Genomic DNA, 24,399 nt, shown 5'->3' on the forward strand with positions numbered 1-24,399 from the left:
TGACCTCGGCTGACCCAGTTCTGCTGCTCTCCACTCTGCCACCCTGTGGCTATATTAGGGATTGCACCGTCTGCAGAGCTTTGGTGGTTGGTCTCAACTCAGCGCCTGCGCTTTCACTGGGAATGGGGATAGAGGGTAGAATTCTCCCCTGGCCCGAGTGACACTTGCTCTCTGTCTGACCCCCACTCTGCAGTTTTGGGACAGTGTTCCCAGGGCCAAGGTGAAGGGCATTTGAGTGGCCCTGCCAGTATCACACCTAAAGGATTTTCTTGCACTTGAGGCTTGGCACCTGCAACTCAGGCTCTGACTCCATGGTCACCTCCACACACCTCCAGAGGGTCCCTTGAGTTTTCAGAAAAGTTATGAAGGCCACGTGAGCTTCTCTAGAATTTATGGTGCAACGAAGGAACCAGATATTTTTAAAAGGTCATCAAATTCATACGTTTTATTTTAAAATTATTATTATTAATTTATTTATTTTTATTTTTATTGCAAAGGCGGATATACAGAGAGGAGGAGAGACAGAGAAGAAGATCTTCCATCTGATGATTCACTCCCCAAGCGGCCGCAAGACTGGAGCTTAGCCAATCCGAAGCCAGGAGCCAGGAGCTCCAGCCAGGTCTCCCATGCGGGTACAGGGTCCCAAGGCTTTGGACCATCCTTTGCTGTTTTCCCAGGCCACAAGCAGGGAGCTGGATGGGAAGTGAAACTGCCAGGATTAGAACTGGAGCCCATATGGGATCCTGGCGCGTTCAAGGTGAAGCCTTTAGCTGCTAGGCCATCACCCTGGGCCCTTTAAATTTTTTTAATTGTGTATTTTCATTTTGTTTGAATGATCAACGGAGAGACAGAGATCTTCCACCTGCTGGTGCATCTTCCAGATGCCTACAAGCCAGGAGCCCAGAACTCCATCCATGGTTCCCATATGAGAGGCAAAGACCCAACTTCTTAGCCATTCTCTGTTGTGCCCCAGGATGTGCATCAGCAGGAAGCTACATCAGAAGCAGAGTTGCTGCTGGCTCTCAAACCAGGCACTCAGATATAAGATGCAGGATCCCAAGCAGCCCCTCCAGCTGCCGTGCCAAACCTCCATCTCTACATGCTGATATAGACAGAAGTGCCTGAATTTAAAAGATCCTTTTATCATACATTTACACTGGACATGTTAGACATTTCTAACTAGATAAAGGTTTTCTTTCCCCCTCATCCATGGAAAATGTTTATTTGATATGATAACAAAATAACAAAATTAGTATTTTAGTCAACCACAAGGTGTTTAATGTGACAAATATGTATTTCTAAAAGAATGCCCCCCCCCAATTCCTCAGTTATTAAAAAAAACATGAAAACAGATGACGTTTCAGAACCTTGGAGTGCTGAAAACCGAGCATCAGACCATGCGGGGCAGCTTTGCTCACAATGTGGGCATTTCCCCCTTGTTTACAGTCTGCTCAAAATATCTTTGTACTGACTCGCTGGACAGAACATCTGGGTTTAGTATCGGTTACACAACATTAGCACGGACCCAAAGGGCTGTGGACTCGGTCTTGTTTTCTTTGAGCTGGCAAAGACTCTCTGATTGGAGAATCTTAATCAAATAAATGCCACATCCCTTATCAGTATCTTTAAAAAAAAAGTGTATGTTTAGTAATCTGTCCATGTGAGATCTATAGATGATCTCAGTTTTCAAAGGGCTGGAGTGAATTGAACTCCGTCATCTTGGTAAACTTGGTGACCTGGAGCTTGTTGCTTAGCTGCCTGCAGAGCCGCTGGTAGCCCGTTGCAGAAGCACCTGCAGGAGGTGCTGAGATGCCCAGCCGCCTACTCCCAAGGTCTCAGGCAGAGCTTGGGGTCTGAGTTGGAGGTTTGGGACCACGCTATACCTCAGTATCTTGCCACGTGAACATGGGCCTGCCTTCACCTCGCTGAGTCTCATCATATTCCTCAATTGTGAAGTGGAGGTGGTCAAGATGGGTGGGACCAGCTGCTGGCTCCTTATCGCTTCTCACACCCCACAGGGCAGTTTCTGTCTCCACCTTTCGCAGGGGAAGGAACAAGTTCCACGAGGGTTGGGGACTCATCTAAGGTCAGATGCCAGAAAGATGGGAAGCCACAATTAACCCTGGTCTTCATGGGCCACTGTCAGCTGAAAGAATTTTTTTCTCTCTCTCTTTACATGCCCTGCTGATTCCCTTGTCTCCCTCCAAAGTGATTGGGAGGGTCAAATCAGCCAGGTGAAGGGGCTTTGGTGAGTGTGAGGATGTGCGCAGGTGTCAGAGGTGGCTGCCAGTGGGGCGGGAACGTAGACGGAAGTGGTGGGTAAGTCCTCCTAAGTGACTCTGGCACAATCCGTTCCATCTCCCCATCAAAGCAAAACTATTGTCACATCATCACACCTTATTTAAGAAGTTATAGCTGACCGACTAGTGTTCAGTGCAGTCTTACTGTCCCTGGGCAGCTTTCAACATCACTCTAGATTTGATCTGAAAGCGAATGCCAGGGATGAAAACAGACTAGGGAACTGAAGGAAACAAGCTCTGAAAGTCGCATCAGAGGGCATAATTTGCTTCCGCAGGATGCAAATTTACCAGAAGGAAATATTTTGGTGGTGTTTGTTAAAACCGAGTCAGATACATTTAGCATCCCAGCTGTGAGTCCTAGCGGAAGCACACACTGGGTTGGCTTGGAGCCTGACGCGGCTTGCTTAAGTAGCCTGCGCAGCCCGGGAGAACGCTCCCGGCGGCAGCAGCAGCAGCAGCAGCAGCAGCAGCAGCAGCAGCAGCGGAGACAGGAGGCTCACAGGATGGAGAGGCTTGCAGTGTTGGTGCTCCTTCTCAGCTCGCTGACTTTGGGCTCAGGTGGGCGCGTGCTCCTAACACAGCCCGGCTCCGCGGGGAGCCATGAACTGGGAGAATCCTCTGTTGGTCTCAATTTTCAATTTTAAATCATGTATAGTATCTAATGTATCCAGAAAGCTCAGTGCTTGTTCTTTTCTGGTCCTTGAACAGGCTTCTAGAATTGTTTTCCTTAGAAAGGATTTTTTTTCTTTTAAAATGCATGGAGTTATTTGAGCATTGATTCTCAAAAACGTGAATACATCTTCAAGCCATAGGAAGGGACTTTTGGTGCAAAGCTTTCTGAAATTCATGCGGAGTTTTTGTTAAATGGTAAGCATTTCCTTAAACTTCTTGAAGACTCTGTTTTGCATGGATTCTAAAATAATTTTTACCAAAATCGGTTTTTGCTTTCTTTGAAAACATTGTATTTGTGGCTGACATAAACTGTGGTGCTTCAATAGCTGCATATGTCTGCCACATTACTATTTCTTTGCGACAACAATACGTGTAAGCTCCTCTTTTAGCCATTTTGACGTAGACATCATCTCAGTTCTGGAACTTTTTGAGGTATCCTCACACCTGTCTTCAGAAACTTGTGAGATTGCCAAAGTCTGATCTGCTTGTGTTAGGATAATATCTTTTACAGTTTGGATATGCAGCTTTCAAAATGATACCACTGCTTTACCGTAACTACCTTGCCTAAGGAGTTAACTCTGACAACTTTAGTGCAGCTTTAGTGCAGCTGTCTTTGAGCAGCTTTCAACAACAGCTCTAACCTTGATTTTGCGTATGGAGAACAACAGAACACCACACTGAATCACAGGCAAGCGATTAAAAACAGAGAACTGAAGAAAATGTGTGTTTAACAGATTCAGTGAATGAAGCCCCACTCTGAGAGGAGCAGGGCGTTGCAAGGGGCAGGTTGATTTCAGTCATGTGGCCCTTGCTGTGACTTCACTGTGGAAGAAACCCCTGAAATTCCTTGCAGAATGCCTGGTCCCTGGGACAGATCCCTGGGCAAAAATGCTATTGGAACTCGCACATTCTTTGTCTTCACCCAGGAGAGGGCAGAGGGTGAGAACTCCTGGACCAGTAAGTTCTGAAGGTGCTCACACCCTGTCTTTCAGAGACCTCCCCACTCTTGACGGAAAAGCAAGCCAAGCAGCTGCTGAGATCCCGGCGGCAGGAAGCACCCCGCAAGCCAGGCTTCCCGGACGAGCCCATGCGGGTGAGTGCCTGAGCCCAGGCGGGTGAATGCCCAAGCCTGGCTTCCCTGAGGAGCTCATGCGGGTGAGTGCCTGAGCCTGGCTTCCCTGACTAGCTCTTGCGGGTGACTGCCTGAGCTTGGCTTCCTTGAGGAGCAGGTGTAGGTGAGTGCCTGGCTCTGGTGATGCTTTGCGCAGGAAGCTACACTAGAGAGGTGCTGGTTCCTGGAAGGGTGCTGGTTGCTGCTGGTGGGATGGAGGGATGTGTGTGTGTGTTGGCGGGGAGGGTGATAGGATGAAGGGGTTGGTTAGTTTCGGTTGCAAGAAGCATGCAGTGGACCTGTGTGTTTCCTCCTCTCTAGCATCAGCTCTGCCGTGGTGTGGGCTCCTGGAGACCTTGGAGACCTTGGTCACCACCTTCCTAGTCTTTCTTTTTTTTATTTTTAAAGGTTTATTTATTTTTATTGCAAAGTCAGATATATGGAGAGGAGAAGAGACAGAAAGGAAGATCTTCTATCTGATGATTCACTCCCCAAGTAGCCACAATGGCTAGAGCTGAACTGATTCGATGTCAGGAGCCAGGAGCATCTTCCGGGTCTCCCACAAGGGTGCAGGGTCCCAAGGCTTTGGGCTATCCTTGGCTGCTTTCCTAGGTCACTAACAGGAAGCTAGATGGGCAGCTGGGCCACTGGGATTAGAACCGGTGACCATATAGGATCCCAGCAAGTTTAAGGTGAGGACTTTAGCTGCTAGGCCATTGTGCCGGTTGCCTAGTCTTTCTGACCTGGGGAACTGCTTCCTGTCTTTGGTTTCTTGGGGGCTGTAGGACGAGCCCTGCTGACCTGGACTTGGTTTGAACCTGGCTTGGCAAGCCCTGGTGGCTGGGGTACATTTGAGGCATTCACTCTCACTGCAGTGGAGGGAAGGGGCTGTGACCCAGCTGAGTCAGGGTATTTGGGACAACTTCCCTCCCTGTACTGCTCAGTGTGGCTGCAGGTCATCTCCTCTTCACTGCAGCTCCAGCTGGAGGCTGGGCAGGCTGTGCGACCATGTATATGTACCTCTAGTCATTGCATAATCTCGTGCTTAGTTCATTTCATGGAAAAGGCTCTCTTATTAAGGGCAGGCAGTGGGTACAGTTGCCGCTTGGGACAACGGCACCAATATTGGAGTGCCCTGTGCAAGTCCTGGCTCCTCTGCTTCTGATTGGGCTCCCTGCTCATGCATCAAGGAGGTGGCAGATGATGGCTCAAGTGCTTGTGTCCCTGCCACCCACCTAGCACACCCAGATGGAGTTATAGGATCCTGGCTTCAGTCTGGCCCAGCCTGGCTTGTGCCAACAGATGGAAGTTCCATTTCTGTCTTTCAAATAAAGTGAAAACCAAATAGAACATTTAAAAGGGCTCTTGTTAAGAATGTGACATTTCACATTGATGGTGAGTGCTGGCTCTGGGATCAGCCTGGGTTTGAACCTTCCCTTGTGAGCAGTGCAGACAAAAATGAGGGCTGGGAGGGGGAGAGGACAAGCCCCAAGGACACAGGGTAGACCCCATTTTCCTCTTTCCTGGGTGGAAGCTGAGAGGTGGCCGGCGCTGGCCCACCCGCTAGCCAGCAGCCTGTTTGCAGATGAGCACCTGGTGGGGTGGACGCAGTGCTCCGTGCAACCTCCAATAGCCGTCACCCTGTGGTGCAGCCACCAGTGCTCCTGATGCCAGGTGTCCTGCAGGGACATCTTCCACTGGAGCCAGGAAGGCTGGTGTGACACACATTTATAGTTCAGCCAACCCATGTGTGCGTGCAGCACATTGTGCAGGGTGCCTTCCACGACTGCTGCGGGCTTTGTGTGGATGAGCTGCTGAGCCACAAGAAGACACAGAATGTGCCCTTGAGCCCAACTGCTTGGGCGTCACCTGCTGCTTGTTAGGACAAGGACTTCTCAGAGGTTTGGGGCACAGAGCCTTTGGACACTGCTATCTATGGGAAATGGAAAGTGGCATGTTTTTGTATGTGTGATTGCACTTCCTTGCCATGGTGCCTGGAAGACAAGCAGGTGGATGTAGGGTGGTACGTGGAGTTTGTGATCTTTGGGGAACACGTGTGCCCTTGGGAACTGAGCCCCGGGCCTGGTGCACTCACTGCTAACTCTCGAGTTACCAAGAGCTGACAGGGGAGGTTGTTTGATTTTGCTTCTCCCTTCTCATGGACAGGGCAAAGACACAGCCTTTCAGAGATTTCGTGAAGGCCAAATTCTATGATATGCTGTCATCTCTCCTCACAAAGACCTTCTTAGCAGTGTATCCTTTTTTTTTTTAAGATTTTATTTATTTTTTATTGGAGTGACAGACTTACAGAGAGAAGGAAAGACAAGAGAAAGCTCCTTTATGTGCTGGTTCACTCCCTAAATGGCTACAATGGCCAGCACTGAGCTGATCTGAAGCCAGAAGCCAGGAGCTTTTTCCAGGTCTCCCATGAGGGTTCAGGGTCCCAAGGGTTTTGGGCCATCCTCTTCTGTTTTCTCAGGCCACAGCAGGGAGCTGCATGGGAGGTGGAGCAACTGGGATTGAACTGGCACCCAGATAGAATGTCGGTCTTTGCAGGTGGAGGGTTATCCAGTTGAGTCAACTTGTAGGCCCCAAAGCAGTATATAATCTTGACACATGGCTCCAAAGTGGGCCTGCATTGTCTGCTGTGAAAATACAGGTGAATGGGAATCAGGTTCAGACCAGCTGTGCCCATGCACCTGTGGGGTGTGGCTGACAGCTGTAGATGCTGCAGGTTGGCTGCCTCGTATACTCTTTGTGACTTATATTGGAGAGGGCAGAATGCCACAGAAGGGCAGCACAAGCACCTTGTGGGGGGCCCTCCATGGAGGGCATGGAGACTGGTGGCTCTGGTAAGAAGAGGGAGGGCTTTAGGATGTATGGGGGTCACTGGGAAGGACAAGGGTGAAACACCCAATGCGGTGTGGGAACATGGAGAGAGAGAGCAAGAGCAAAAGAGACAGACAGGTGGAAGGCAGGTACACCAGTGAGCAATTTCCTGCTGTAGAGATCACTTGACATTGAGATTGAAGTTGTTTTCTGTTCTGTGCTGTGCTTGTTCTCTGTTTTGCAAACCTAGGAAGCACCTGCTCCACACAGCAGCCAGGTGTGGGTGGCTCTGGAGAGTTGGAGATTTGCATGGGCTGATGGCAGCTGACAAGCAGAAGGTGATGGCTTGAATCTGGCGGAGAAACTTGAATCTTGGTGGAGAAACTGATTATGAGACTGATTCAGGAAAACCTGGACCCCAAGGCTTCAGAGATGTTAGGAAAATAGAGTTCTAGGGCCTCACAAGAAGGGGGTGGGTGATTCCTGGAGGCTAGAGTTTGCTTGAGGACATCCCATATGGAGACAGTCAGGTGTCTGGCCCTGATCATAGTAGAAGGTCTCAGGGGTGCTAGTGGGGACAGAAAAATCTGCATAGGAAGATGCTGATGGAGCCAGGGCTGTGTGACAAGAGCTGGGTTTGTGTTTCAGAGGAAGAAGACAGAAAATATGCTGAGCTCTTCCTGGAGCATCTCCTCATTACTTGTGGGCCCGTGTTGGTTTGCAGGGTTGTGGGCTGAACTCTCGGGGCAGAACATGCCATCCCAGGGGGCCCCCAGGGAAGCAGGAGTCAGGCTCCTCTCCACAGCTCAGAGCGCTGTGCAGGTGGCTCTGGCTCTGTGCTTGTCATGCTGGGACTCGGCCCGGGTCCATGCTTGTTTTGTTGGGCCTCTCTGCTGCCCTCTGAATTCTCTGCTCACTGGCTTTCTCCCCTGGGCTCATCCCATTTCAAAGCTCTTGCTGAGAGCCTTGTTTGTAAAAAATTTCTAAATATTTATTTATTTTTATTTAAAAGGCAGATTTATAGGGAGAAGGGGAGAGAGAGAGATCTTCTATCCTTTGGTTCCCTTCCCAAATGGCCACAATAGCTAGACCTGAGCTGATCTGAAGCCAGGAGCCAGGGGCATCCCCCAGATCTCCCACACAGGAGCACCATGTACTGATACAGACGCATTGACACGTGTGTGGGTTTCCTGAGAGATAACCAACTGACTATTAGCTGTTTCACCTTGATGAACCGACTAGGATTGCAGGTGGTACTCCTGCAAACTTGACAGTTTATATTTGAATTTTAAACATTGTTGTTTTTGCATATTGCTTGAAAATTTAAAGTATAAATTACTCGTATTTATTGATAGAAAAGTTGGCAATCTAGAAGGAGTCAAAAGGAAAAAAAAAATCAACTGGAGGCCTCTCCTTTTCCACAAAAACAAGGCTTAATCTTAGCCAAAAGTCTGAAAAGCGCTAACACTGATATTTTAAGATGTATTTTTTTCCCATTTTTTCGTGTATTTAAAATAAAGATTTATTTTGGTTTGAAAGGAAGAGTTACAGAAGAAGGAGAGACAGAGAGAAAGATCTCCCATCCTCTGATTCAATCCTCAAATGTCCCCAGTGACTTGAGCTGAGTCTGTCTGAAGCAGGAGCTAGGAGCTTCTTTCAGGTCTCCTGTCGGGGGTGCAGGGGACCCAAGAACTTGGGTCATCCTTCACTGTTTTCCTTGCTCATGAGCAAGGAGCTGGGTTGGCAGTGGCCATATGGGATGCTGGTGCCACATACAGAGGCTTAGCCTAGTAAGCTGTGATGCCAGCTCCAGTGTATATGTTTTCAAAAAGTATATCTGCCTTACCATATGCTGATTTTTATCTTAGTATTATTGCACACACATTTCTTCATGTTCTTAATTTTTAAAAAATGTTTTATTTATTTATTAGAGAGAAATGATTTTTCATCTGCTGGATCCTTCCCTAGATGAGTGCCAACAGCTGGGTCTGCTGGCTGGCACCAGGAACTTCATTTCTGGTCTCCCACATGAGTGCAGGAGATCAAGGACTTGGGCTTTTCCCTGCTGCTTTCCCAGGTACAACAGCAGGGAACTGGATCAGAAGTGAAGCAGCCAAGACTCAAATCAGTACCTGTCGGAGATGCCAGCATTACAGGTGGTGGCTTAACCCATTATATCAACATGCTAACTGCTCTCCTATTATTATAAACTATGGTCACAATGTTACTGAATTATAATCTTCTTTTGCTATTTCATACATACATACACACATAGATATGTGTATATATATTTATTTTTAAGAAGTGGAGAGAGACAAACAGAAGAGAGAAACATATCTGGAGACACACAGACGGAGGATGCTATTAACCAGTGAGTTTACTTCTAGTTGAGCCAGGCCGGAACCAGGAACTTAGTGCAGGTCTGCCATCTGGATGGCTGGGGCTGTGATACCTGAGCCATCACCTGTTCCCTTCCAGGGTGCAGATGAATAGGATACGGAATCAGAGGTGGGCTCAAACCCAGGGTACTCTGGGATGGGGCGTGAATGACTCAACCCAACATCTTAACTGCTAGACAAAATGCTCCCTATCCCTTCCCAGCAGCATTTTCCTTATAAACAGCACTCAGAATATTTTTGTACGTAAAGCGCTTTTAATATTCTAAGTTATATGCTGTGGATATATTCTCAGAGAAATCAGTATGTTCAAAGATAATTAATATTTTTGAGACTTTTATATTATCAAGTTATAGTCTCCCAAAGTTTCAATAATTTGTATGTTTGTACATCCCAAGGGACTGGGTTAGTGGAGATTTTAAGGTAAATAGGATGGACACATGCTTAGGATGCCTCAAATACAAGCCCAGTTGGCTGTTGGCTGGGGCTGGGGGAGCAAGTATAGTAGGAGGGAATTGGAGTAAAAAGTGACTTCTAGGGTCCTGTACAGACACCATGATGCCATTCATTGGCTTTAGATACCTCTGAGGAGGGGCTGCTTACATTTGATGACATGTTTCAAGTTTTTGTCTTTCCTAGCACCTGCTTTTGTCCCCATGTCTTCAACTGTTGTCTAGCTGGTTAGCTCTTGGGCGTGTGTTGAGGCCCACCTACAGGACATCTTTGTTTTTGAGAGGCCTTCCTGATGTTTGTCCTCCCACCATGGAGAATCAGAACATCCTCTAGCAAAACTGGAGCACAAGATCCTGCAGCACTTGATTGCTCTGTCTGACTTTTTACTCTGCCTCCTCCTACGTGGTTCTACATTGCTGGGGGTGACACAGTATTTGGATCCTGCTACTGGGTCCCCAGCACCAAGCACAGGGTTGGGATTTGCTAAATGTTCATTGTTCTCATTGCCATTCCTGCCCTTCTTCTTTCCAGTGGAGTTGTGGGGGCCATGACCCTGCTGTAGAACCTGGAGATTATTTCAAAGAAATCTTTTCTGTTGCTTCACATTAACTCATGAAATTTCTCTGCATCTATCCAAATTGGAGGGAAGAGAAATGCTTTGCCAAGCACTGGGGTGAAACCATGGAAATTCTTCAGAAAGATGACATTCAAGCTTAAATGATGTCTTTTGTGATTGGATTCGTAAGTGCTTGGGCACCCTGGGAATATGCCTTCCTAGGAAGCTTTCCATTCTGGCCTGTGTTCCTTAAAGGAATGTTCTAGTTAGCAAGTATAAATCACAGTAGCCTTAGGACATGTCATGTATGTGGAATGTGCTTTCACGTGTAGCCCCTTGATACATGGATGTGGCGACCCCATTGCCCTCAGGATCTCACAGGGGCCGGCTCTGAGTGACCAAGATGTTAATCCTCTGAGCAACCCCCTTCCTTCTGTTGAGGGCAGAGTCCTCGGGTATCAGGAGTGCCCGTGAGCTTCTAAGCCAGTCTGCTACCTCTGCCGTCCCTTTCTTTCATGAGTGGGCACAAGAATTCCTCCATGTGTTGATGGGTCTTTAATTCCATGCAAATATCACAGGAAGGATTTGGCTTTCTTGAAACAATCCCTTCCTTAATAGATTAGGTGTCTACTTGATGATTCCCAGCTTAGGTCAGGTTCCAGCAGATATTTAATTTCATTCTCACACCACTTCTGGGCCATAGTAAGAAATGACTTCCAATGTCCACCCTAATTACCAGGAAGTTATTTACTGAGATCATTATGGTTAGCATTGGACATGGAACAGAGGTACTGGTTTTTGTTTTGCTTTAAATTTTTCCCCTCCCTTGAAGAAAGGAATCTGGAGAAATTAAAGCTTAGTTTCCATTTGCCCCCTCCTTCTCAGTCCAGGAACATTTGAGATTATCATTAATGCTGGGTCACTTCTGACCCAGCCAACGCAATTGTTGAATTTGTGGCTTTCAGCAGATTTATAGTCTGGCGTTTCATCTTTGACTAATGATGACTACTAGGCTTTTGTGGCATATTCATTTTCCTAACATTTTAAATAAATAGTGAAATGTCATGGAAACCAGGGCTGGTTTCTTTCTTGTTCTCCGTGTGTGTCTGTTTTGGTTGTTTTTCTTCAGCAATGATTTCAGCTGCTGTTTAGCAGTGTGAAATATATATGACTTTTTGATGTTTCTAATGTGCATTTGGCCTGAGCTGTTATAATGAGCAGATTGACACAGACGTTGAGGAGCTTTCCAAGGGGGATTTAGTAAGATTACAGAGAAAGAACAGTCGTTTGAGTGATTCATTTGCTCATTGTATACAGTCCCCCAGGGAGTCTTACTGGAGTCCTACTGTGTGCCAAGTGCTGAGCCCTACACGAGGGAGCCCTGCGTCACTGCCCTCAAAAACCCAACCGGACATTTGGCTCAGGGCAGGGAGGGACAATGAGAAATGAGTAAGGGCACAAACAAGCACCGATTATAAAAGGTGCTGTAGGTCATGGGCACGTCCCTCAGTGTAAACACTGAGGGTGTATCGGTCCCGTGGCACCCAGTGTCTCCTGCAAATGAAGTTCATCAGGAAACTGAGTAACCAAGGAGAATTCAACGAGAGAATTGTTACAGAGGCACGGGCAGGATGCAAGTGAACCCAAAAGTGCTGACGGTGCCTTTGGCCATGGGGAGCAAGGGAAAGCCACAGTTCCCAGAACACCCTAGGAGTTGTGGCCTTCAGGAGCAGGGTGCTTCAGGGACATGGAAGGGAATACCTATTCTGACCTCTCTCTCCTCCTAACCTCCAGTCCCCTACTGCTATCTCCCACTGGTCAAGCCCAACTGGAGGGGCTGGCACTGTACACGTCAGGTGAAGCTGCCACCTGTGACACCAGCATCCTAACCGCTACACTTTTAACCTGGCTTCCTGCTAATATGCCTGGGGAAAACAGTGGGAGATGGCCTGAGTAGTTGGATCTCTACATCCACATGGAAAATCCTGAAGGAATTCCTAAATCCTGACTTTGGCCTGATCCACACTTGATTGTTGCAGCCACCTGGAGAAGGAACCAGTGGATGGAAGAATCTCTCTATAACTCTGACTTTCAAGTAAGAAATCTTTTCTTAAAAACAAAAACAAGGGCCTAACACAATAACCTAGTGGCTAAAGTCCTCGCCTTGTATGTGCCGGGATCCCATATGAGCACTGGTTCTATTCTCGGCAGGCCCTACTTCCCATCCAGTTCCCTGCTTGTAGCCGGGGAGAGCAGTCAAGGACAGCCCAAGGCATTGGGACCCTGCACCTGCATGGGAAACCCAGAAGAAGCTCCAGGTTCCTGCCTTCGGATTGGCTGGGCTCCGGCTTGGGGAGTGGGTCACCGGAGGGAAGAGCTTCCTCTCTGTCTCTTCTCTCTGTATATTTGCTTTAAAACAAAAACAAAAACAAGACAAAAATGACTGGCAGCCACAGGACAAGGGCATCCAGGACACGGGGCAAGGTAAAAAGGGGAGAGTCCAGATCTAGTGGGACAAACACAGGCTCCCTCTTGGGCAGAGCTTTCTTCATCTCACTTCCTATAATCTCACTGGCCCAGGGAAGTAAGTGCCTGAGTAACGCCCAGCTTTCAGATGGACACATTGAGGCTGGTGAGGTCGAGTGGGATTGGCAGGATCAGGATTTGGAGGAGACCCTAACACCCCAGCCCCTGGCAAAGAGGCAGGTGAGGAGCAGGTCACGTGCGTACCCTCTGCGTTGCATCGTGTAGCAGCTGAGAAGGTAAAGCTGTGTGCTGGGGAATTTCCGTTTCTTATTTCAGAGACTGCGTGCTGCCTTTCTGTTCCTCCCAGTTACTATTCTTCTGGCCAGTGACCAGGGCAGAAATTCAGCTCCAAATGACAGCTGGGGAATCATCACTGAGTCTCCTTCCAAGGAGTCGCCCCCCCACCAACCTCAAAGAGCCCTCTCAACCTGTCACCCCAGAGACTCCTTGCCAGGATGCAGAGTGTGTTTTGATGAACTCTATGAAAATAGTAACAATAATCCAAGCAAACTCAAACTGCTCAGGTTCTTGGGGCAAAAAAAGGAAATGGCAGAGACCAGGTTGGTGGGGTTGGGGTGACACTGAAGCTCAGTAGCTGAGATGAGATGCCAGCTTGAGAGGCCTGCTCCCACATTGCAGGGCCTGGGTCCAAGTCAGAGGTCCACTCACAACTCTGGCTTTCTCCCACTGCACATTGTCAGAGGGCAGAGGAGTATGGCGCTTGGCTTCAGCTGGCCCTTCCCTGGCTGTGGCAGGCATTTGAGGAGAGAAACAGCCGATGGAAGATCTCTTTCTGCTTTGCAAAAAAAAAAAAAAAAAAAAAAAAAAAAAAAAAAGGAAGTGGCAGAGTGGCAGGGACAGCATTGGAGAACAGACCAAGTCCCCATGTTCATTCCTGAGAAGATGAGGGAGACAGTTAGAGTCCTTGTTCCTGACTGGGTCCCTGAGGACATGTGGGTGCAGGACAAGGCCCAGGGGTTGCTTCCTGCTGAGGAAATGTCACCATGAAGGGCTGGCTGTCATAGATACAATCATATAGCATGCGGGTCTTGGTGTCTGACTGCCTTTGCTTGGGGACCTGATTTCGAGGTTATGTGTGTGCTGGCCCCGTCCTCCAGTGTTTTCTGTTTCGCTGAGTCCTCCATGATGGGGAGGCACCATGCTTTCTTTGCCATTCTTCTGCTGAGCCACTTGTATGTTTCAGCGATGCTGAGCAGCGCTGCTGGGAGCCCTGGGTTCATGTTTGTGTGTGTTGTGCATTCTTCCTTCTGTCTGGTGTGCAACCAGGAGCTGTGCTAGGTGTGAAGCCATAGCTCATGGCTAACATTTCGAAGAATGGCCAGACGATTTCCATAAAATGTTCTTTATCTGTGCTATTTTTTGTGTGTTTTAAAATCATCTCATGTGATATTAACAAAGTTGCTCTAGCTTTCTTCTGATTATCCCTTGTCTTTTTTTTTAAAGATGGTTTAATCACAAATGTTTACACTCACAAATTGTGTATGAGTTAGTTGCTACTACAAATGCATGCTGTGTGAACTTGATCTTTTTACTCAACACGCAAAGACCTATTTTGCATGTAATTATAATTATTTGTGATCAATGATGCATAATAGTCCATAGTATGATCTGCCATAGTTTATTAATTCATTCTTCTCTCTGTGAGTAGTTGGCATGTGTCCAGTGTGGATACTTTTTTTTTTAAAGATTTATTTTTTTATTGGAAAGTCAGATATACAGAGAGGAGGAGAGACAGAGAGGAAGATCTTCTGTCCGATGATTCACTCCCCAAGTGAGCGCAACAGCCGATGCTATGCTGATCCAAAGCCAGGATCCAGGAACTTCTTCCGGGCATCCCACAAGGGTGCAGGGTCCCAAAGCATTGGGCCGTCCTCGACTGCTTTCCCAGGCCACAAGCAGGGAGCTAGATGGGAAGTGGAGCTGCCGGGATTAGAACCAGTGCCCATATGGGCTCCTGGCGCGTTCAAGGTGAGGACTTTAGCTGCTAGGCCACTGTGCTGGGCCCAACAACTTTATTTTAAAAAAAAGATTTATTTATTTTTATTGGAAAGGCAGATATATATAGAGAAGGAGAGACAGGAAGATCTTCCGTCCGATGATTCACTCCCCAAGTGACTACAACGGCTGTTGCTGTGCTAATCCGAATCCAGGAGCCAGGAGACTCTTCTGGGTCTCCCCATGGGTGCAGGAGCCCAAGTTTTGGGCTGTCCTTGACTGCTTTCCCAGGAAGCTGGATGGGAAGCGGGACTGCCAGGATTAGAGCAGGCGCCCATATGGGATTCCAGTTCATTCAAGGCGAGGACTTTAACTGCTAGGCCACCGCACTGGGCCCAGTATGGATACTTTTATTATTTATTTTTTTTTACTGGAAAGGCACATTTACAGAGAAAGAAGGAGAAAAAGATCTTCCATCTGCTGGTTCACTCCCCAAATGGCCGGAGCTGAGCTGATCCAAAGCCAGGAGCCAGGAGCCTTTTCTGGGTCTCCCACGTGGGTACAGGGTCCCATGGCTTTGGGCCATTCTCCACTGCTTTTTCAGGGCATAAGTAGGGAGCTGGGAGGGAAGTAGAGCAACCAGGACAAAAATAAGCACCCATATGGGATGCTGACTGGTCTTGCCCACAGAGAGGCAGGGGCATGGCTGTTGGTTTTTCTTCTCCATCTCTACCCCTGCCCTACCTGCTGCCAGCTGTGCCATGTCTGAGGATGTGGAGCCACAGCATCACACGGGCTGCCCAGCTGCCCTGGAGTGGATCCTTGTTCCATGTGCCTGTTTCCACAGGAGTACATGCTCCACCTGCTGGCCCTGGAGCACCGCGCTGAGGAGCAGTTCCTGGAGCACTGGCTGAACCCACACTGCAAGCCCCACTGTGACAGGAACCAGGTCCACCCCGTGTAAGGGGGGCGGGAGCAGGCTGGTACGTCCACTTCTCCTCAGCCTTCTACCAGAAGGATATGGTAGCAGGCAGCATGCACATGGGTTGAGGCACCTGCTGGATCCTGGCATCAGGGGACTGGCTGGCTAACTCATGGGATGGGGAATCAGGAGTGATGCAGGGGAGGAAGGCTGAGAGGAGCACTGAGGCATGCACTCGGGAGATTGGGAAGTCAATGAGAGACTCTCCAGAGGGGAGGGATGTGGCCTTCTTGGTTGTTCAGCAGAGATTGTTCTGGAACCCAGGGCAAGTGGGGCTTGCTGAGGCTTGACTCTCTCCAGGTGGGGTCAGCATCTGAGGGCTCAGCCTTGGGTCTTGCTCCCTTGAAACAGAGCGAATAACATCACCATTGTTCTGAAGATTAAAGATTTCAGTGCATGGAAAATAGTGCTGCCTGGCATAGTCTCAGGAGTTGCTCGGGTAATGACAGATGGGTGGCTATTTCCTTCTTATTAGCCTCCTCCCCCACCTTCTTGCTGCTTCATTACCACCATCACCACCCCCTCCCTCCCATCATCATCTTAACATTTGTTTTTCTTGTTCTTTTCCAGCAAACATTGTGATAGGTGATGATCCGGATAATGTCAACACAGGATGGACTTCTTTCATTGGTTTTCAAATTGCGGTGATGGATTTCTTCAGACTTTGTGATGGGTGGTTGTGCCCACGCTTGCCTTGGGACTGGCAAATATATATGCTGCTTCATTATTCTATCCTATGCAAGTCATTGCAATGAATAGCTTTTAAGGTGTAGATCCCATGTTCCCAACATCTTCCTACTGGATGATAGGCTGAGCAGATGCAGACTCTTTCCTGGGGCTCTCTGGACTAGGAACCAGGGACGGCTTGTTCAGAGAAGTGACGCACACCACTTGGGGCTGTTGAGTTTTTGCTTGACCATTTGTCTCTTTCTTTCTCTGTTCTAATAAACATTGATGTCAGATCTGCTTTCTGTGGTGTCTTCTTTCTTTCCCCTACAAGAAGAGATGCCAAGATTTCCTTCCCTTATTTATCTGTGAAAATCCAGCAACCTAAATCCTACTTTTCTTTGAATACATAAATGGAAGAAAACCCCAGGATCCATTTGCTTTGGGCAAAGGCCATTTTTCTTTGCAAAGAAAAGAGAAACTTTGTTCCAGGCTGTCTCTGAAAATAGGGTCAGAATGTGATGCCATGGGCAAAGAAGACAACTTTTATTTTTTTTAAAGATTTATTTATTTATTGGAAAGTCAGATATACAGAGAGGAGGAGAGACAGAGAGGAAGATCTTCTGTCCGATGATTCACACCCCAAGTGAGCGCAACGGCCGATGCTATGCCGATCCAAAGCCAGGAGCCAGGAACTTCTTCCAGGTATCCCACATGGGTGCAGGGTCCCAAGGCTTTGGGCCATCCTCGACTGCTTTCCTGGGCCACAGGCAGGGTGCTGGATGGGAAGAGGGGCTGCCGGGATAGAACCGGCACCCATATGGGATCCCGGGCGTGCAAGGTGAGGACCTTAACCACTGCGCCACCGCGCCGGGCCCTCCAGTGGTTTTTAAAAGGTGAATGCTTTGAGATCTGGGAATATGTTTTTATCGTATGGGGGACACAATTGTATCCCATACCTAGTATGGGCATCAGTTGAGTGCTAGATACTGTCCATGGGCTCTGACACGGAATGCTGCCACTGGCCAGGAGTGCATGGGGAAAGTGGTGGGAAGATGCTCCCACTTGGCCATTTTCCCACTGGCCCCTCAGAGTATAACAAGTAGAAGATGAGGGCTGGGCCTGGTAGTGCAGCAGCTTAAGCTGCCACAGGTGGCACGAGCATCCCACATCACAGCACTGGCTTGAGTCCTGGCTGTACCACTTCCCATCCAGCTCCCTGCCAATGGTTTGGGTCCTGCCTTCAGCCTGGCTCAGCCTTGATGTGGCCATTGGGGAAGTGAGCCAACTGATAGAAATCTCCCTCTGTATCTTTATGTCTCTCCCTCTGCCTTTCAAACAAATCTTAAAACAGAAATGTGTGCATGTGGGACTGCATGCAAGGGAACGAGACCCCTCAGGTCCCAGCAAAGATTAGAGTGTGGCAGTGCAGGCCTGGCGGCCAGGGTCTTACATCTGAGAAGGCGAGAGGCCTTCCTTAGGGTCCTGGAGAGCCCAGGTGAGGCTGTTGTGTCAGGGGCATAACCCCGGGGGGCTGCTGTAGCAGCCTCAGAGGGAGGTTCCCAACCTCCCGCCCCTGGATACACAGGTACATGTAGGCACTTAATCATGATTCACGAATTGAGGCCTGCAAAGGAAACGGCTCACAGTGAGCTCCCTGCAGCTTCGCTTCCCCAGTTATCCCCCGCCACCAGCTTTCCGGAAGGCAGCTGAGCCAGCGTGCAGAACCCAGGCACCCCGATTTGGCAGGCTGTGCACCAAGGCGCTGCACTGTTGTGCTTCAACACCTGTCCTGGCAAGCACGACTGGTGGGCATGGCATCTCACGCCTCGCCCAGGCCAGGCCCGTACGTGGCGTTCTGTGAACGGTTATTATTTGAGTGGAGGCTGGTCTCCCGGCCCTCCCTGTACCCACCCGAGCCTTGCCCCTACAAACACAGCCCCCCCCATGAGAGGGGTGAAGCGCCTTTCTCTGAGGGGCACCAGGAGATGACGTCACGGGAGGCGCCGCGGGAGCTGAGGCAGGAAGGCAAGGCGCTGTGGGGCTGGTGGGAACGGGCCGGAAAATCTCTTCAGGCTCAGAGATAAGCTCAGTGCCTTGCGGCGTCTGCCCGCGGCTCGGCTCCACACCTCTTCCCGCAGCGTTCCCAGGTGAACAGGGCCCCTGCTGCTCGTGGTTGCAGGCCACGGTGCTCCTTTATTTTTCGTGTGTCAGGGCCCGTGGACACGGGTCAGGCAGGCCTGACCTCAGGGGGCTTCCTCCCCAAACAGGAGCCGAGACGGTGTGTGAGGCCCGTTTGGAAGCTGTGCAGGCGTGGGAGGCGTAAACAGGTGCCCTCCTTGGAGTGGCTTGTCGGGCCAGGCTTCCTCGAGGGGCACTCGCTGTGACTCGAAGGAGTTTGATGGACAAAGGAGCCGGGGGGAGGGGTGGGGTGGACCGTGCGGGACGGGGAGGACAGAGTGGTTGCAGGCTGTCAGCGTGTGCAAAGGCCTGAGGTGGAGAAAGGACCTGGTTTGTTCTAGAAGCTTCCAGAGGTTACAATAACCTCCCCCTGAAGACCTGGAAGGCAGGCGGGGCGAGGTCTACAGGCCTTGCACAGCTCAAGGAAAAATCTTTTGGACATTCACTCAGGGACGCAGGGAAGCCACAGGCAGGACCTTCCCTTCAGATGGGAACACAGGTCCGGCCCGTGGAGGCAGCCAAGCCCCTAGACTCACCTGATGGGAACTGTAAGTCTTCCGTGGAGAGGTTCGTTCTTACAGTGTGGCCCCGGGTAGCCAGCAGGCAATGGTAGAGCAGCAGGATTCCCCGGGTCAGGCAGCCTGCACTCCGCCGGCCCTTCCGAGGACTGCAACCCGGGGCTTGGCCAGGCTTCCCGTGAGCATGGGGAGAAGCTGAGACCTCGGCAGGCCTCTGGAGTCTGGGTGCTTGACCTCCAACAAACATGTTTTAAGCACCCACTGTGTACCTTGCCTTGTTGTTTCAGGGGGCAGAAATGGACAGATATGGCTGAGCCTCTGAAGAATCCTTGCCATGAAGGTGGTGGGACATGAACTAGGTAGCCCAGGGATGTGTAGTTCCCTCATGGCGTCGAGTGACTCTGACCACTGTGGTCACAGGGCATTCTGTCATGCCCAGTTCCTTCTCGTTTCTCCCTCCAGGCTCTGGCTACTGCTAGTCTGCTTTCTGAACTGATGGATCTGCTTGTTCTGGACATTTCATTGTCAGTGGAACCACACACCATATGGTCTTATCTACCTCAGTGTGTCTTTGAGGTAGGGTTGTTTCAGGATTTGGTGGCTTTTCATGGTTGGAAACTCTTCTATCACGTGGTGCTAGCACATTGTGATTACCCAGGCATCAGTTGAACGTGTGAGCTGCCTCCCGTTTTGAGCTCTTGGGAGTTTGCTGCCATGCACATCCATGTTCATGAACATTCCTGATTATAGTTCTCTGAGTAAACACCCAGGAGGAGGAGTGCCGGGCCACATGGCCATTTTCCATTTAACTTTCTAAGTGACCACCCACTAGCTGCCCCAAGAGACATTCCCAGCAGCAAGGCGTTGAATATTCCAGCTGCCCCACGTCCTTGCCGATAACTTCTTACTTCCTACTAAGAAAAAAAAAAATAAAACTAAGGAGCAGGTGCTGTGGGTGCAGTGAGTCAGCCGCACCTTGCAACGCCCACATCCCGTACTGGAGTGCTGGAGTGAGTCTGGGCTCCTCCACTTGCACTCCAGCTTCCCACCAGTGCACCCCAGCAGGCACTGGACTAAGCACTTGGGCCCTTGCCAGCCACGTGCAACTTGGCTAGAGCTCTGGGCCTTTGGCTTTGGCCTCGCCCAAGCCTAGCCACTGTGGGCATTTGGGGAGTGAGTCAGCAGGTGGAAGACCTCTGTCTTGTTCTCTTTTTCTCTGTGTCTCACTGCCTTTCAAGTAGACGAAAAAAATATTAAAAATTAAGTCATCCTAGTGGGTAGGAAGGGATAGCTTATGGTGGTTTTGTATTCCCCTAATTTTAAATGAATGTTTTCTGTGCTGATTGGCTATTGGATTCCCTTCTTTGAAGGAAGGCCTATGTACGTTCTCTGCCTAATTTTGAATTAAGTCATCTTTTGTTGCGTGACCGATGGTTTGTATGTGTGGGAATGGAGGGTGGTAGCTCAAGAGAGTTTTGGAACTTTTCCTTCCTCAGTTTCCCTTTCTGTCTAAAGGGGATGATGAGGGGGCCTTTGGCATGGGGAGGCTGTGCAGATTCAATGGAGGGAGCTTTTGGGACTTGGCCTGGCATGGAGTGGGTTTGTGCTGTGTAACTGATAGGTCTGACCCATGAGATGAGACTAACAATAGTAACGGACCAAGAAATTACCAGAGATTAATAACTGCTGGGAAGTAAATAAAAGAGTGATGCAACGAGGAGTGACGGGAAGGCTATTTTGGGCTAGCCGGCAAGGAAGGCTTTTCGGAGGAGGCGACATGTCAGCTGACACCAGAATGACAGGAAGGAGCCAGGTGTGTGCTGATCCACGTACAGGAAGGGCAGGCCAGGCTGAGGGACCAGCTGGGGCAAAGGTCCTCGGGCCTGGCCTGTGCCAGGGTCAGCTGGGGGTGAAGGCCAGAGCTGCTGGGACCTAGGGCTGGGGGATCGTCCTGGTTGACACAGGCTGAGGTTGGGAAGCCAGGCTGTGCTTGGCGTTGTGTGGGGTGATGGTGAAGGGCTTGGCAAGACTCAGAGCAATGGAAGAGGTGTTCCTCTCAGGTGGGGTGGCCGCCCTCGCAGGTGCTTAGTGGCACACGCCAGGGCTCCTCTGTCTCCATGGGTTCTTCCCTCCTGGGGCTGCATAGGCAATAAAGGGCATGGGGAGCAGGGCTGGGGCATGAGGAGCACCTTGGGCCACCCCTCGGCACACCAAGGGCACACGCAGCCTGGCGCGGAGGCCAAGTGGGCGCTGCCGGCGGCTGCGCACTCGCATTGTGCTTTCTGTGTCTGTGAAGTGGAAGAGTACCAGCTCCTCCCTCAGAGCAATTTAGTTATTTACTTCAAAGATTTGTTTTGTTTAAAAGGAAGAGTTAGAAATCTACCATCTGCTGGTTCACTCCCCAGATGGTCACAAGGACCAGGTTGGACTGAAGCCAGGAGCTTCCTCCAGGTCTCCCAAGAGGCTGCAAGGACCCCAAAGCATCACGCCCTGCTCTGCTCTGCTGCTTTCCCTGGCCACAAGCAGGGAGCTGGATCTTGAACCAGCGCCAACATGGGATGCTGGTGTTGCCGAGTTAGCTTAACCTGCTATGCCACAAGCCTGACCCTTACATAAATGATTTTAGTATAACTGCAGTACTGCAAATATGCCTGGCGAATAAGTGCTAGGCAAATATTTGCTTATTGAAAGAAAAAAAATGGGAGAAGGAATCCAGGCAAGTCATTTGCCAGTTGAGCCTCAGTTCCAAATCTGTACCTTGGGGTGTTGTGGGGCTGCGGGGATGTCGCCCTGTGCAGTGCCTGACACAAACACCAGCTCTCTTCCTCCTGTTCTGTGTCCTGTGGCTCCCCTGTCTGCCTTTCCCAACAACCCCTGAATTGCTGAGCACCAGGGCTTGTGTGGAACCCAAGGGCGCACTGCTCAACGTCTTCAGGATTTGGAAAAGGAAAGAGGGAACCTGCCTGTCAGGTTTGGCAGGGAAGATGCAGGGCAAGCCTGTGCACCCCTCGGGGGAGCAGCTCCGAGACAGGAACGCCTGGACCCGACCGGCCGCTAGGGGGCAGTGTGTCTCCGCGCAGGCTGCCTTGCGCTGCTTACCTGATGGGGCTGGCGCCAGTGGACAGTGCTTGACAGCAACATTCCCGCTGTTTAAAAAATAATAAGAATAATAATGTGTCTTTCTCGGTAGCAGAGAAGGGATCCAAAAAGGCCGAAAAAACAAGCTGGCTCTCACTGCAGGAAGATGCAGAAGTTGCTTCAACCGTTTTGTCCTTCGCATTCCTGGGCTGAAGGAATAAGGATCCAATTGTGGTTTTGGCTCTGGTTATCTTGATGCCTCCGAGTGTGCCACGGGGTTGTGGGGTGGGGGTGGGGGAGGAATCTGCTGAATTTTTTTCTGTTTTCTGACTGGGTGAGGGGGAGGATGTCAGGACTGTCTGGCAGTTGCATGAAACCCTTGTGGATGGATGGCATAGGGTATGTTAACTCCAGGGCAGGAAACACAGTATCCCCCATTTTTGTTCCTTTAGGGGGAACCCCGGGCTCCGTTGCATAATCCCCCTTCCCCCTCCTCTTCATATCTGTCTCTCTCCCTGCCTTCCTTTTCTGCTGTCTCTTTGGAGAGACACACACTTGGCTTTGTTACCAGTCTGACCAGCAGGTAAAAGACCTGGCCCCACAGGCGTATGTGCACAATAACCCGCTTAGATCTCCAGCCCCGCATCTAGTTTTTGTCTGTTGCGAGCTCAGCCTGGGGTTGAAGGCGGCTTCCGGCCTGGATCCTGGCCCTGATGCTGCAGGTGCTGTTCTACCAGCGCAGCACCGCCCAGCTGCAACCGCCCCTGCTCGGCAGATGGGGACGCCCTGGGGCCGCCTCCTTTCAGGTGCTCTGCACACTTTGGAGCCACCGCTCCATCTGCCCTCCACCCTGAGTCATGGCTCCTCTGTGGCACCCCTGCCCTGCCACCCTCCTGCGACAGAACACTTGCTGCAGTCTCCTACGTGGTTCTGCTCTCAGAGCCTGGCTCACGGCCTCTCTCTGCACACTCTTCAAGAGACCAGTCGCTCTCTAGTTCTTGATGTTTCTAGCACTTGGGGCAGTGCCTGGGAGGTTGCTGGTAGATGCTTGATCGGTGCTTGTGAGTGAATAAGTGACCATCTATTGAACGGCCAGTGTGTTCCCGGCCCCACACCCCCATACCGGCTGGGGAGCTGAGCCTTGGGAGGGCCAGTGGAGTCATCCACAGTCACAGAAGCTGGCAAGTGCAGGACAGGTGTGCGGAGTGACATGGGTGCCTCTGGACCTCTGCCTGCAGGGGCAGCCTCTGCTTAGGGCCCAGATGCCCTACACAGCCCTTAACATGCATGATGGTAAATTGTGTGGCCCTGGTTTGCTCTGCTGCACAAACACAAGCTGAGGCAAGGGCTGTACTGATGGCTGCTCTGCAGCCCTCACAGAGAGAAGAGAGATAGAACAGGGCAGGGGCCTGGGCGTGGCTGAGGTTCCTACTGTGGGTGCCCTGGGGCTCTGCAATAAGGCTGTATGGGCTGGAATTCCAGCTCTGTCACTTACACCTGGGCTGGTCATGTAACCTTCCTGTGCTTCAGGCTCCCCATCCGCTTGCTGGCAGCTGTTGTAGTGGCCACCTCACACAGCTGTCACAAACACTGCATTGGTGCATTTACCGTCAAAGCCTGTAGTGTCTGTGGCTCTCATTGTAAGGCACTCGACACACAAACTACTTTCCTTGTGGCCACTTCTGAAGTGGTCAGCCAATCAAATGCCATTGGCCTCCTTTCTCCCTGTTCTTCATGGACTATGTGCTCATCTTGTTACAAACCAACAGTACACCACCCCAGCACCTTTAGGAAGATAGGGCAACAAGCATTCAGTGCTCTGCCTTAGCCTTCCACTTCCCACTGCTGGTCAACAACACACAAATGAACCAGGATATACATGTACAGCATGGCCCTCACTGCCTTCTGTGTGCGGCTGCTGCAGTGGGCAGGCACTCACAATGAATGAAGCCAGCCGGCTCCTCCGGATGGATAAAAATACTCTAGGAAGAGAAACCCAAGACCAAAGGCTTGGGACACCCTGGGCCGCCAGCACAAGCTCATATTTTTCCTGTGTGTGATGTGGCGTGACCCGATACTTAGTCCTTCCTGAGGGCTGTGTGAACCTACGACGCCAACATTTTTGTCCCTGCTCCCAGTGGTGTCACCAGATACTGCTCTCCAAGGCCAGCATGC

General features: G+C 50.2%; 1 protein-coding gene across 1 annotated transcript; it reads left to right on the plus strand.

Annotated features, from left to right (window-relative positions):
- The first annotated feature begins 2,564 nt into the window (after positions 1-2,564).
- Positions 2,565-16,751, plus strand: CUNH17orf67 (chromosome unknown C17orf67 homolog). The gene is made up of 4 exons (XM_041000797.1): positions 2,565-2,858; positions 3,965-4,065; positions 15,647-15,782; positions 16,352-16,751. Exons 1-3 carry the CDS (start codon positions 2,804-2,806, stop codon positions 15,761-15,763), a joined length of 273 nt encoding a protein of 90 aa, XP_040856731.1. The 5' UTR covers positions 2,565-2,803; the 3' UTR covers positions 15,764-15,782; positions 16,352-16,751.
- Positions 16,752-24,399: the final 7,648 nt, after the last annotated feature.

The sequence above is a fragment of the Ochotona curzoniae genome, unplaced genomic scaffold (genome assembly GCF_017591425.1).
Source record: "Ochotona curzoniae isolate NIBS_2020 unplaced genomic scaffold, NIBS_Ocur_1.0 scaffold_2453, whole genome shotgun sequence".
Classification (NCBI taxonomy): domain Eukaryota; kingdom Metazoa; phylum Chordata; class Mammalia; order Lagomorpha; family Ochotonidae; genus Ochotona; species Ochotona curzoniae.